Source organism: Sander vitreus, chromosome 20 (assembly GCF_031162955.1).
Source record: "Sander vitreus isolate 19-12246 chromosome 20, sanVit1, whole genome shotgun sequence".
NCBI classification, from domain to species: domain Eukaryota; kingdom Metazoa; phylum Chordata; class Actinopteri; order Perciformes; family Percidae; genus Sander; species Sander vitreus.
The window spans coordinates 3,276,404-3,291,452 of record NC_135874.1 but is presented as its reverse complement, the minus strand read 5'-3'; the positions used below and the strand labels follow the sequence as shown (position 1 = coordinate 3,291,452).

General features: G+C 41.3%; 1 protein-coding gene across 1 annotated transcript; it reads left to right on the top strand.

The window, feature by feature from the left end:
* Positions 1–115: 115 nt before the first annotated feature.
* eif5 (eukaryotic translation initiation factor 5) lies at positions 116–10,431 on the top strand. Its single transcript, XM_078277581.1, has 12 exons — positions 116–205; positions 1,493–1,721; positions 3,014–3,293; positions 3,499–3,580; positions 3,946–4,118; positions 4,228–4,339; positions 4,470–4,597; positions 6,874–7,035; positions 7,427–7,588; positions 8,092–8,256; positions 8,941–9,090; positions 10,004–10,431. Exons 3-12 carry the CDS (start codon positions 3,222–3,224, stop codon positions 10,100–10,102), a joined length of 1,305 nt encoding a protein of 434 aa, XP_078133707.1. The 5' UTR covers positions 116–205; positions 1,493–1,721; positions 3,014–3,221; the 3' UTR covers positions 10,103–10,431.
* The last annotated feature ends 4,618 nt before the right edge of the window (positions 10,432–15,049 follow it).

The window sequence follows — 15,049 nt, the reverse complement described above, 5'->3', positions numbered from 1 at the left end:
GTTGCGTGTTTTTATATTAGATGTGCTATATGTGATGATTAAATTGTTTTGTAATATTAATGTTCTAGAATAAAAAGTACGACGAAGGCGGACATTTGTTTTTAAAATGCTACGACCGGAAGTTGCTACCTTTGTTGCGTCTGTTGGCTCGACATTCGTCAGTAAAAGCAACGTTAGAAGCAGTGTTTCGCGGAACATTCGAGAGGTAAGATGCGAAATAATTTCATCACGTTTTCTTCGGCCTCATTCTGATGTGGATTTCACATCGATGGTCGTAATTCCACGGAAGAAATGTAATTAGTTAAACCAACGTTACATTTATTGGTCAATGATGTATTATCTTTACCCAACCGCGTCGTCAGGCTAGGAACTGCGTAGCTGCGGAACGTCTTCGCTTTAGCATCTGGGCTCTGGCTATTTCCTGGAGTGCCTAACGTTAATGCTGTGAGCGCCTATTTATATAACGGACTAACGACGAAGCTGTTTTGAGAAGCACAATATACTCTTATCACCTTGAGGATACATGTACGTTTATGAACGTATTTTGTTATAATTTCGGGGTGATGTAACGATGATACACGTGTACTAGACTCAACGGAACCTTTGAGAATCGTCCTGACTTTGGTTATGCTGCAGTCAGGTGCTCCTCGGATTTTCCCATTTCCAGAGTTGGGAAGTCGTTCTCCTGACTTCGATGTGTTCTTGAATCGTTAAAACAACATGGATGCTACAAAGAAAATGTGATGTATTTTATTGCTCAGACGTAGAGCGTGTAATCAACACGCTGATAGCGGTTTACAGTTTAAAGGTTTATATTATTGATTTTGTCCCAGACTTGTTGCTGCACCAGTGACGTAACATTACATTATCTCAAACCACTCAAATATTGCTATACCTGATTTGATAATGCTAATAATAATTTAAATCATATTAGTTACCAAAGTAAGTTTTCACTGGCAATGAATTTACAATAAGGCGAAGTACTGCTACAGTCTATAACATAAATACATAATAGATACATTACAATTATGTGTATAAAGACGCTATTTAAATAACTTTTCTAACTAATCTAGGTCACTCTACGTGGGCCGCAACTACCTGTTACAACCTAATACCAAAATACAAATGACATGTGATCAACAAAATTTATACATTTATAAAAAGGTTTCTAATCATTAACCCAACATTTACTTTCGTCCGCCATGTTACTGCGTAATATAACGCCAACTTGGCAAGTCGTGTAGCAAAACTTTAGCAGACTTTCCGAGTTGTTCTGACTTGAGGGGGCATTTATGTTAATATTCCCAGTCGGGACCTACGTTTTCCGATTATTCCGACACCACGTGAATGCTGCACATGTTTTTATAATACTGTACGTGACGGTCGAGCTACACACCCAATGAACGACATCGGCTGTCACACCTGATGATGCTAACGTTGGCATTTTTAGTCCGCAGTTTGTATGGATAACAATACGCCTCTTCTCCCAAAGGTCCCCCAAACCCCGAGGACGTTCCAGATAATAACCCCATTCTGTCTCTGAGCCTGGCGCCTGCACTGTTTGGACGCTTTCGGGTGTTTAACTGTGCATCTTTGGGAGCCGAAAAACCATTAAGAAACCCTGCTGCAATCAATACAACACCAGCACCAACCATCGACCACCGTTCACTGCGGCTCTTGGACGATCAGCGTTGTGTTTATGTCTTTGTTTTGCGAAAACGGTAAGTTGTGGGAATAATTCATGTCGCATTTTAAATGTTTGGCAATATGTATGATGTGTGGTTAGTCTCTCAGCGTTGTTAATGTGAAATATGACGTGTTTTCTGTGCCACTGTATCAAAATGGCGTCTCCCAGTCCCCTCACTCGTGTGCAGTGACTGTATGACGCACTCTGCACCAAGCAGCCAGCTAAGCTAGTTAGCCTCCTTATGAAATAGCATCGACCCCTGCCCTTCTGAAACGCCTCAGCCCCAGACGTCATTGTGTCACTGTCAAACCGGCTGTGAGTCATTTTATGTTGACTGAGTTAACTACAGACTTGCTGGTGTTAAAGCCGTGAGCAGGGGGAGAGTTAGCAGCTGCTAGGCCTCCTGTTTGTGACCTAATAACAAGAGAAGGCCTTATGTGACTAAAGCCAGAGGCCCTCATGTAAGACAAAAGGCTTCACAAAACGATTTTTGTACGTGTATGGCCACAAAAGAATACAGTTTAGTGCCTGGGATTTATTTTTCTTCTTTTGATTAATCTGTCTTGCTTGCTCACTGTTGGGTCACAAGGATATTTGCTGGATTTGATTTTGCCAGCAGTATTTTCTGAGGATTTGTAATCTACCATTGCAGGTATTTAATATCAGTTTTGTTTAAGTGGAGACATGCAGTAATTACATAAGTGACCTCTCAATATCCCTCAGCTGTCTCTGGGCTCTCTATTGCCCGTCCTTCTGGACTTCTGGCTAATTGGTAGCGGTCACCCAAGAATCATCATTCACCACAGAATTGGTATAATATAATACCAAAGAACTTTTAATACAAAAGGAAATGATATAATCAGTGTTGTAATTGGTTGGGCCTTAAACTGTCAGATAACATTAAAAAAAATCACAATTTCCCAGAACCTTAATTAATCTCTTCAAATTGCTTATTTTGACTGACCAACAGTCTAAAACCCAAAATATTTAGTTTGCCATCATACAAAACCAATCAGCCATTAAATATTGACATTTTTAACCAGACTAGAAGCTCAAACCAGTGGGATTTTTGCTTAAAATAAACTAACTAATTTAATAAATGTATTGGAGGCTTATTAAGTGTAGTAACACCACTTTGCATTCAGTGTAAAGTACAATTTAAAATATTTGGACTGCAATCAAATCAAATTTGACCATTAAAATAAGTTTAGTTGAGTTCTAACTTTCTCTATTCAGTCAAGTTAGCTAGCAGAGGCTACTATGAAGTTGCTGTTTATTTTATTTTTTATTTAAATATTCATTATTTTTGTCACTTTCCTCTTTCAGAGCTGTTGCGCAGCCGTTGGAACCTGTGTGGTGGAAATCTAGCCTTCAAGAAAGGAGCTTGCGGCCACAGCGGCACAGCGTTTTTCATGTCAGAGACAGAGCGCGCTTGCAGTCGTTTATGTCATCCCCTCTTTTCCAGACAGAAGATCCCGAAAAATCCCCAACCAAGATCCTTTTATCTTACTGATAGTGCTAACATCCAGCCAAAATGTCTGTCAACGTCAACCGCAGCGTGTCAGACCAGTTCTATCGCTACAAGATGCCCCGTCTGATTGCCAAGGTAACTGCTCGCTGTGATGGGGTTTTAAGTTTGTTTGAGTTGCAAATGTTTTCAAAAGAATTCCTACAGAAGTTGAGCGAACACCAGCTTTATCATGTTGACTCTGATCAAATTCAAGTTGCCTGAGATAACATTTATGAAAATAAAGGAATGACTGTAGTTTTGGGTGTTGATGGATTGATGGTTCTGTCTTTTTCTCATCCAGGTTGAAGGCAAAGGGAATGGAATCAAGACGGTTATTGTCAACATGGTTGATGTTGCAAAGGCACTGAACAGGCCTCCAACATGTAAGTAACGCATGCCATGTGCAGTATCATCTTCGGTTTGTCTTACTCCCACCATCTGGCCGGTATTACACCGAGGAAAAAAGTCAATTTATACCCAGAAATAAACCAAACTTAAATTGATTTAGAAGATGTACAGCTGTCTTTTAACCCCTGCTGTGTTCCTGTTTCAAAGCTTTACTTACATTTCTCCCTCCTTATCGCTTCTGAACTTACTTTACAATGCATAGGGATTATTTATATATATATATATATATATACACGCGCAACACAGAGTATATACATGCTTACTGTGACCTTTTAGAAAGGGCTAACCAGATGACCCATTTCATTGCGTCCTCTGATGTCACGTCTGATCTTCTTCACAGACCCGACCAAGTTTTTTGGTTGTGAACTCGGTGCTCAGACCCAGTTTGATAGCAAAAACGACCGTTACATCGTCAACGGATCCCACGAGGCGAACAAGTTGCAGGACATGCTTGATGGGTTCATCAGAAAATTTGTGCTGTGTCCCGAGTGTGACAACCCTGAAACTGATCTGGTAAATATTTCACAGCATCTGTAACATAGATCCAGGGAAGACTTGATTGTGTAGCTTTTTTTTTATTATTTATTTTTTACATCTAATATTTTATGTTTCTTTCTTTCAGCATGTCAATCCCAAGAAACAAACCATTGGCAATTCCTGTAAGGCCTGTGGATACCGCGGCATGCTCGACACCAGACACAAACTCTGCACGTTCATCCTCAAAAACCCACCAGGTCAGATTCAGCTCTTTCTAGTAGCTAAAGCAGAGTTGATGGCCCAGCTCCCTGTTGTGTTGAACATAATCTGAACTTGCACTTTTTGACGCAGATTTTGATAATAACGGTTTTATTTCTCCAATAACAGAGAGCACTGAAGGTGGCTCTGCATCTGTAAAAAAAGAGAAGGAGAAGAAGAACCGCAAGAAGGACAAGGAGAATGGCTCTGGCAGCGAAGCTGGAAACCAAGAAAACTTTGATGCTCCTAATCCTGTGGTGGGTTCTTAGTTCAGGATCAGGCAACTAGAGTCTTTCTCAACAGCAAACACACAGCCTGACGATTCCAGTCAGACACGTAACCACTGTGTTATTTGCTCACTTTGAGAAAAGGTTTGTGTTAACTCAAAGAGTTCAACGTCCCCGTGAGCAGCTGACTCTGTACTTGCCAAATTGCCAAAACAAAGATCAGAAGTCCCTCCCTATCACGCAGTGTTGCTTCTGATTCTTATTTAATCTGTGTGGTGATTGAGCTTTATCAACTACAGTTTTGTTGACAAAAACTGGTTTTAGCATTTAAAGCTAGTAATCCAAAGTGATGGCTTCAACAGAAGAAGCCTCGAACCTCAACAAACGTTTGCAGTGAGATAAGATGATTAGGCTGTTTACTGCTGCATCCAGAGGTCAGTTCTCTGGAGTGGATGTCATTTAAAGAATGGTTTAACCAGTTAATGGAAGAAAGTGAAGAAATGATTAGTCAAAGCCGAGTATTTTGTGTCTTAAACATGTCTGGAGAGGCTCTTTAAAGACCAGGCCAGGGTATCTGAAATGTGAAACCTAACAAGTACTTGCCTGGTTACTCGTACTCTCCTTTTTTTCTTTTTCAACCACTTTTTCTTTTTTTTAAGGCAAAGTTCTCATACGGCTGCTTGTTTTTTCTTTCACACAGAAACTGAATAAAAAGCAGCGATTAGGTAATTGTAATAGTTTTCCAGAACCAGTTTTTTTTTATTCCTGAGCTTTTGCCTCGCGACTAAAGGCATCAACCAATCCGTTGTTTTTTTACTCATGAGGGTTATAATACAACAGGAGGCTGTAATATTTTATGTTTCTTTCTTTCAGCATGTCAATCCCAAGAAACAAACCATTGGCAATTCCTGTAAGGCCTGTGGATACCGCGGCATGCTCGACACCAGACACAAACTCTGCACGTTCATCCTCAAAAACCCACCAGGTCAGATTCAGCTCTTTCTAGTAGCTAAAGCAGAGTTGATGGCCCAGCTCCCTGTTGTGTTGAACATAATCTGAACTTGCACTTTTTGACGCAGATTTTGATAATAACGGTTTTATTTCTCCAATAACAGAGAGCACTGAAGGTGGCTCTGCATCTGTAAAAAAAGAGAAGGAGAAGAAGAACCGTAAGAAGGACAAGGAGAATGGCTCTGGCAGCGAAGCTGGAAACCAAGAAAACTTTGATGCTCCTAATCCTGTGGTGGGTTCTTAGTTCAGGATCAGGCAACTAGAGTCTTTCTCAACAGCAAACACACAGCCTGACGATTCCAGTCAGACACGTAACCACTGTGTTATTTGCTCACTTTGAGAAAAAGGTTTGTGTTAACTCAAAGAGTTCAACGTCCCCGTGAGCAGCTGACTCTGTACTTTCCAAATTGCCAAAACAAAGATCAGAAGTCCCTCCCTATCACGCAGTGTTGCTTCTGATTCTTATTTAATCTGTGTGGTGATTGAGCTTTATCAACTACAGTTTTGTTGACAAAAACTGGTTTTAGCATTTAAAGCTAGTAATCCAAAGTGATGGCTTCAACAGAAGAAGCCTCGAACCTCAACAAACGTTTGCAGTGAGATAAGATGATTAGGCGGTTTACTGCTGCATCCAGAGGTCAGTTCTCTGGAGTGGATGTCATTTAAAGAATGGTTTAACCAGTTAATGGAAGAAAGTGAAGAAATGATTAGTCAAAGCCGAGTATTTTGTGTCTTAAACATGTCTGGAGAGGCTCTTTAAAGACCAGGCCAGGGTATCTGAAATGTGAAACCTAACAAGTACTTGCCTGGTTACTCGTACTCTCCTTTTTTTCTTTTTCAACCACTTTTTCTTTTTTTTAAGGCAAAGTTCTCATACGGCTGCTTGTTTTTTCTTTCACACAGAAACTGAATAAAAAGCAGCGATTAGGTAATTGTAATAGTTTTCCAGAACCAGTTTTTTTTTATTCCTGAGCTTTTGCCTCGCGACTAAAGGCATCAACCAATCCGTTGTTTTTTTACTCATGAGGGTTATAATACAACAGGAGGCTGATTTCTTACCGCCAAGCCAAAGGCCAGAGCGAAAATTCAAACTTTTTTTTTTTTTTTTTTTTTAATTATTATTCAACAAGTGTCGCACATTTGCATCTCTGCACAGACGTATGGTCCCCATGTATGAATAAGCACAGATTCATATTTCAATGTTTCAGCTTATTCCAACTTATTGTATGGAAGACCCTACAGTTAAAACTTTCAGAGTGCATTTCAATCCGTTTTTCGGACCCTTCCGTTGTCAGGATGGCGACGACGATGATGAGGACTGGGCAGAGGAGACTACAGAGGAGGCGCAGAGGAGGCGAATGGAGGAGATCAGCGACCACGCCAAGAACCTGACACTCAGCGAGGACCTGGAGAAACCACTGGAGGAAAGGGTCAACCTGTTCTACAACTTTGTTAAAGTAAGGATTCAATGCTTAGTCTTTATTCACAATGTCCTTGTTTTATTTTTATTTTTTTTTATTCCCCTCAAAGTCTACTAATTTAGCTGTAATGATGGAGACATCACTGCCAAATTTGAGTTCATCTCAATCTTTAAAAAAAATGATAATGACAAAAGTCCCCTTACAGGAGTTATAATAGTCAAAGTATTAAAATGTATGAGCTGAAAAGAAATCTTGAGAATTTAAAAGTATGGCGATTCTTAACTTTCAAACTTTATTTATAATACGATTTAGCTTCTAGGTATAAATTCTCAGTTATTAACAGAAGAATTAAGGGCAACATGAAGGGAACATTTAAATCTTGACTTGTATGTCCACCACTCATAACTTTACTGCTCTCCATTTCCAGCATAAGAAGGAGACTAAAACCATCGACGGAGCCGATAAGGAGATCTTGGCGGAGGCAGAGCGTCTGGATGTGAAGGCCATGGGCCCCCTCATCCTCAGTGAGCTGCTCTTCAACGAGAACATCCGCGACCAGATCAAGAAGTACAAGCGCCACTTCCTGCGCGTAAGTTGAATGACGCCCCACTGTAGTTGTCACGAGGCCGTCTTTGGGCCCAGATGGGCCGATTGGAAACTGCAACTTCGTGCCTCCATTTTCTTGGATGAATCTCAAAACATCCTCTCCTGCACTCTGAAACATGTCTGTAGATCAAATGTTATTGTATTTTTATTTGTGCAAAAAACATTTTGTTAAAGAAATGTACAGTAACATAATAAAATGCACAGGTGGGATAAAAATAAACAAACCTGAGGGCTTGTAAAAGTAAGCCACATAACATTGAAATAAAGACAGCTGTACATGCTTGCCAAATTTACAAATCAACACAAATATTTTTAAAATATTTAAAGAAAAGAATACAAATTCCAGACAAGGGGTACTACAGATGGGAAAGAGAACCATTCCAGTAACATATATCTACACTGCGTTTAAACACTATTGTCCTCTTTGTGGCATTGGGAGTGAGTGCTTGCTCCTGACTGTTGTGTGATTTTTAAATTCCCACACAGTTCTGCCTGAGCAACAAGAAGGCCCAGAAGTATCTGCTGGGAGGCTTTGAGTGTGTCGTGAAGCTGCATCAGAACCAGCTGCTGTCTCGAGTTCCCATCATCCTCAAAGACCTGTACGACGCAGACCTGCTGGAGGAAGATGTCATATTCGCCTGGGCAGAGAAGGTGGGAGAGTAGAGATACCTTTATGTTCATCTTTTTATTTAATGTTAAATGCATACAATGGTCCAAAAAATGAAAATGGGGATAAAATGCTCAGCATGGATATTATTTTGGCCAGAAAATCAAAAAGAACTTACATTTTTTTTAATTTTTTTTTTTTCCATGTCAAGTCTCAGCACGTGTCAGCTTTTAACTGATATGAACAAAAAAAGCAAAGTTGGTATCTGCTAAATATTGGCTTTAGGGCATATTTTTGGCTTCTATAGAAGTGTTTAATTGTATGCAACTGTTACATTAGAATAAAGTGATCAGTTGTTACTTTAAACAAGTTTGGTTAAACCAGTTTTGCACGTTTTTTAAACTAGAATTAATGTTTTTATCAAACAACATATGTGAAGAAAATAGCAGATGTTGGCACTGGCTTCCAAAAAACATCTTTTAAATATCCAGCTGTGAATTCATCATGTCAACTTACTTTGTGCCTTGATATTTACTATACGTTTAATTTGGTAAGAGTTACATTGCCACACGAGGTGGTTATTGTCAAATTATTGTATATTTCTACTCTGGGCACTGTCTGTAGTAAAGCCATTAACTCATCACCACTAATGATGTGGTTAAATGTTTGGGTTGTCATTGATTGTCTCCGAGCTGTTACCAACCAGACTGCCTGTGTGTCTCCACCAGGTTTCTAAGAAGTACGTCTCTAAGGAACTGGCCAAAGAGATCCACGCTAAGGCTGCTCCTTTTGTCAAATGGCTGAAGGAGGCCGAGGAGGAGAGCGAGGGCAGTGAGGAGGAGGAGGAGGAGGAGGAAGATGACGATGAGAACGTGGAGGTAACAGACTGACTTAGATCACTTTATCAACGTTGTTTTACTAAGTCGTGTTTTTAATTCTACATTAAATCTAAATAATTGTATGTAGAAAAAAAAATCTAACAAATGTCTGTAGCAGCAGTCAATACACTGTTCATCAAACCTGCTCATCAGAATGTTCCCATTTTAATGTTTGTTTGATTTCACATATGCAAATATCAAAAACAAAATATATATTCAACTTTTTTTTGTTTGTTGTTCATTAAGGCAGTGATGAAAACTTTAAGAAAGCTGTTTTCAAATGAATCTTCTGAAGGAGGAAAGTTCTTCTGTACTCTTAATTTAAATCCAAATTTATGATGTATACATAACGGGCATGATATTTTTTATTTATTTTTATCATAACCATAAGTCCTGTATCATACTCGAGTTACCCAACACTGAGAGTGGACTTTTTAGTGACATAAGACACATCTTGTGTGGAGTAGTTAACTTTTGATATTTGATTATTCATATATTCTGGATTGGATGTTCTTTTTAACAGAGTAATTGAATGTTTTTGTGGCAACGTCATGTGGACATAACTTCTTAGTCAAAGCGGGGTCATTTTATGTTTAAACATGTCTGGAGGCGATCTTTAAGCCTAAATGTTCTTAATTGTTTTGAAACAAGTGTGAAAACTAACGAGTACCAAAAGTTGGCGCTGAATGCCTGGTTAGAGTACTTCCTTCTTTTCTTCCTTCGAGCGAAGTTCACGTACAGCTGCTTGTGTGTTTTAACATTTGACAACTTGAGTTCTTTTTGTTAAATGTAAAAAAGGCTTTTATAGAAAAACTTACTTGTATATTTACCAAAACCAGCCTTATTCCAGACCCCAGTGTCCGTTACAGGTTGGATGATAAAAGGTAAAGCTGGTGGTGTTCTCTGTCCTCAGGTGGTGTACTCTTCCTCTGCCCGCGAGCTCAAAGTTGAGACTGTGAAACCAGACAAGCCTGAAAAAGAAGAGGACGACATTGACATTGATGCGATCTGAGAGACTCCGATGATGATGATGATGATGCTTTTCTTGTGTTGTGGCTTTGACTCACGATGCCCTGTACCATCTAAATGGCTGGCCTCCCCCTCCTTTGCTTACCCCCCCTCCCACCCCCCCAACCCTCCTCTGCTTTGTGGCATGGCTTAACATAGCGCTTTACTTGCTGCACATTAACTCTGATATTTTGAGATGTATTGAGTTGATAAAATGAAGTCGCTTTTGGGATTTTAATCATGGGTGTTTGGGGATCGTTTTGACTGCACATTTTTTCTTTTTTGGTCCCTGTATTTTTCCAGTCAATAAAGAATGAATGTTTTGCTATCCACCACACTTGTTTACTTTTTGTGTGATGGTCACTGTTATCTTGTTTTAGGTTTATCGTTAATGGATGAAGAACATGCAGTGGGAACAGCTGCACTTTCTTTATCCAAGACATATGTTGTTGAGTAGAAGATCCAAATTGTTTAAATATAAGTAATTAGTTGACAAATTAATCTTAAAGTAATTTGAAAGCAAAAATGCCAAGAATTCTTTGCTTTCAGCTTCTTGAATGTCAACATTTTCTGGTTTTGTTACTCTATAATAGTAAACTGAATAGCTAGTATATTGTGATGGCAATTCTTTTCACTTTTCTTGCCATTTTATGAACTTCACCATTTAAGCGATTTATGAAATTTTTCACTAGCTGCAGCCATGGTCCAAATATGTAGGAATTGAAGGATTATTTAAATGCTCTTACTGTTTCACAGGAGGCCTAACTTAGTGATTTTTATTTTTCATGTTTTCTGTGTATAAAAATAGTTTTAAGTTGTTTAAGACAACATTAAAAGTTTGAGATACTGGCTGCTGGTCTACCTGCAGGGAATTACTGCCTGACACACCTCCACCGACAGAAATCAAGTGAGGCCTTCTGGGGGAGACGGATCAAACACCTTTGTCAGACCTTAACGGGTCGTCAGCTGGGGACCACCATTCACGGACGTTTCTCTCTTTTACCCCCAGTATGTCTCCTGGTGGCCGAGCGATTGCAGGGATTTCTCCCTGCTGATACCCTAGGTGTTATCTGGCCCCTAACTCTTCGCCTTCCTCCTCCACCACAACCAGAAGCTACCTTTTGTTACGCCTCTTTGATGGCTTTGCGATGCCTCGCTCCTGTAGCACCCTGTCTCGAAGCAGTTGAGAGGTTGAGGAGCCGACAAAACCCCGGCACCCCACCTCCCCTGGGTTTGTGACAGCCCTCCATTCATCCTCCCTGCGCTCCGCAGCCAAGTCGGAGTACTTTGTCTGCTTCTGCTCATGAGCAGCAACGAGGCCACCCCCTTCCACAGCACTGTGAGCTCCACCATTAGGACCTTCTTGCAGGCCACCGACGACATCACAAGGTCAGGGAGAAGAGAGGTTTCCACTATTTCCCTTGGTGGAGATTGCAGGGGCAAGGTAGAGTGTCGTAGGTGGCTCTGATTAGAAAACTGAGCTTGGCCTAAAGGCCGTTTTATGCATCTGCGAATCAACGGCCTACCCCCGCAGACCCCTCTGCGTCTACGCCGGACCCTACGCCTCTCGAAAAATGTAACTCCATGTCGCTGCGACGTGGCTTGGTAGCGTTGCATTTCCCCCTGCTCATTTCCTGGTTCTCCTTCTCCATAAAGAACATGAAATAAAGGAGAGGGATAACTTTTCCTGCTAATGATTTCCCACCGTGGTCAGAAAGCACAGGGGAGACACTTTGTTTCTCTCACTATGACTATAGAGTCGGTACTCGCTCCGAAGCTAATCGCAGTCACTCTCTCACTTCGCTCTATCACCCACTCCCCACACACACACATGCCGACTCTACACACACACACCAGCGCACAAGAATAAACATCAGGCCACTTAAGTAGGCTACGATGAAAGCTCTGCGTAGATCCTCCGCAGAACCACAAAACAGGCTTAAGGGATCTTCCACAGATTAGACCATGACAGTGGCCTGTTGATGAGACCTTCCCACGACATCCAACCTCCCTGCTGGCCTTATGACACTACTTTAATGTTATATCTTTCCTACTCGGCCTTTGACACCTCTGGCACCACCATGGCTTTCCTCTCGACTTTCGAGGCCTTCGACCAGAAGATGGGGTCTCCCTACCCAGGCCTGCTCAACCCTCGTGGACTCGGCTGACTACCTCACGGTGCTGCAACCTGCTGATTGCTGAGTCAACCTTCTCCTGGACTTTCCACTTCTTCCCGGTTCATACTTGGATGTCCGCTGCTCTCGCCACTTAGTCGGTGGACACCCTCAGCTCAGAGACTTCGAGACTTGGAGGGCTTGATCCTCATTCTTGCCCACTCCACAAGCTCATCAATCCTCTTCAGCAGTCTTGCTCTACGTGCTGCTGTCTGGAGTATGGTGGTGATGTTATCCACATGGCCTCTCAATGGTGGTAGCCTCTGGCCTGAAGGCAACTTCACTCCTCCGACCACCTGCCTTGCATTAGTGAGAATGATCTCGAAAGGAGCCAGCTGAGGTGGTTTGGGCATCTGGTAAGGATGCCCCCTGGGCGCCTCCCTAGGGAGGTGTTCCAGGCACGTCCAGCTGGGAGGAGGCCTCGGGGAGACCCAGGACTAGGTGGAGGGATTATATCTCTAACCTGGCCTGGGAACGCCTCGGGATCCCCCAGTCGGAGCTGGTTAATGTGGCCCGGGAAAGGGAAGTTTGGGGTCCCCTGCTGGAGCTGCTGCCCCAGCGACCCGACCCCGGATAAGCGGACGAAGATGGATGGATCTCGAAAGCTGCAACAAACAAGATGGGGGAGATTGATCACCCCATGGCAATGCCTACCTCTAGCCTTTGTCAACCAGTGGTGAAATCCTGATGGCTGCAGCACATCTGGAAGTCTTCAAAGTACCCACCTTGGCTTGGAGTTAGGGTTGGAAGTTGTTCTGGGTGTGCTCTCCACGGTGCCACGTTCAGGGAGATTACCCTCCACTGTTGGTCCTCTTCCCTCCTCTTCCATGCCCCACGGTGCATCTCATGTCGCTTAAATAGCAAAAAAAGCATCCCCGACTCCTCCACTTGCCTCCCTTCCTATTTGATAGCTCCTCGACTCCTCGGTCCTTGGCTGAATCGGAAGTGGTTCCGTCCCTCTTCGGGGAAGGTCGTCTCAAAGCTCTTATTTCTGTCCCAAGGAGGGATCATCGAGGAGCTATAGGCGAGGATAGCCTACACGAGAGCAGCCTTCCCGGAAGGTGAGCTGAAGGAGTTGCTAACTCCGCCCAAACAGCTGACGAATGAATGTGATGAACAGAGGAAAGGATGTCTCATCCCTCTAAAACACATTTGCTCGTTGCCTCTCTCCTCCCGTGATTTCCTCGCGTCTCTCTCGTGCCTCCTCGGTGGGAGACTTGGTTGCAAATCACCTCTTGAAAGTTTTTACATGATTCACCAACTTTATTTTCTGTAGCGTTATCAATAAAAATAGCTGGTAAATGACATGATTTAAAAAAACAAAACAAAAAAAAAACCATTCTGATTATCAGACAGTGGTAGAAATGTGATATATTATGGGGAAAAAATAGTTAAGGAATGTAATTTATTGTGGCAAACCTGAACATGACAGACAATATATTTGCAGTGACATGTGTCAAATATTTAGAGAAAATTGGTATTTTAAGAAAAAATCGGATTCATTTGCGTATGAATATGGAAAGAATGAAAGTATACTTTTGGTCTTGTTATTCTGCATTTCCTCCCTTTGATCTGCATTTGTGCAGAAACATTTTCCTTTGAAGCCAAATAAATCCCCACAGAGACGTTTCCTCCTGGATGATGACAGACTCTCTGTACTTTCTGGTCCAATGGGATTCAGATCAGCCGGTTTCCTCACTTCCTCCACTCGTTCAATAGGGCTCACTGATGCTGCGTTCAGGGGCTGTCGGAAATATACCAATTAACAATTCAACACAATCTGACAGGAGGTATTGTGTATATTTATTCACAATGAATCGATGAAAATGTCCCCCAGGTGTATCAATAGTAAAACATATTTTTTTCATTTTTCAAGTATAAAAATATAGCAGGTATTTGCTCCATAGTTTGAAAATTTGGAGCAAATACCTGACATTGTTTTCTACGTGTACACAATAAAATTCATTTTAAATTGAGGCTAAAAAATTGAAAATAATGATTATTAATTGATCAGTGGTGGAATGTAACAAAGTACATTTACTCAAATACTCTACCTAAGTACAATGTTTAAGGTACTTGTACTTCCCTTTTCCACTTTATACTTCTACTTCACTACATTTCAGAGGGAAATTTTGTACTTTTTACTTCCCTACATTTATGCATGCATTATGAATGCCTGACTTTTAACGGAGTATTTCTACACTGCAGTACTTTTACTTAAGCAATGGTGGAATGCAACTAAGTACATTAACTCAAGTACTGTACTTGAAGAGCCCTTATTATACTCCTTTTCAGCATCATATTCGTACACGTGGGGTCTGCTAGAATAGGTTTACATGCAGGGTTCAAATGTAATGATTACATTATCCACCAGCCAAATGCTGGTAAAATATGCAAGTGTTAGATTTGCTTCACTCACTAGCCAAAAAACAATGGTAATCTATTAAGTGGCTGGTACAGTTTGAACAGTCTAGCCATTTGTCTGGTGGACGAAAAAGTAAAGTTGGAACACTGTTTACAGTACATGCTTTGATATTTCTCATACAGCCCATTGCTGCAGTGCCTCTGCCTGAAACGCTCTGTCTGAGCTCCACTCGCACTTTACTTGAATAACATTTGGAATTGCGGACTTGTACTTGTTATAGGGCATTTTTAGACTGGTATTTCTATTTTTGCATAAGTGTACTTGAGTAAAAGCTATTCCAGTAACATTAGTGCAAGACGTTTTCGGATCTTTTAAAGAAAAAAAAGTAACAATAACACCTCCTGCATTCAAA

What these genes read in the sequence shown, in the direction of transcription:
- eif5 (XM_078277581.1), top strand. Translation starts at nt 3,222, where the DNA reads ATGTCTGTCAACGTCAACCGCAGCGTGTCAGACCAGTTCTATCGCTAC. An exon ending in TGCCCCGTCTGATTGCCAAG is followed by an intron (nt 3,294 to 3,498) that starts GTAACTGCTCGC and finishes TTTCTCATCCAG; the next exon opens with GTTGAAGGCAAAGGGAATGG. An exon ending in ACAACCCTGAAACTGATCTG is followed by an intron (nt 4,119 to 4,227) that starts GTAAATATTTCA and finishes TCTTTCTTTCAG; the next exon opens with CATGTCAATCCCAAGAAACA.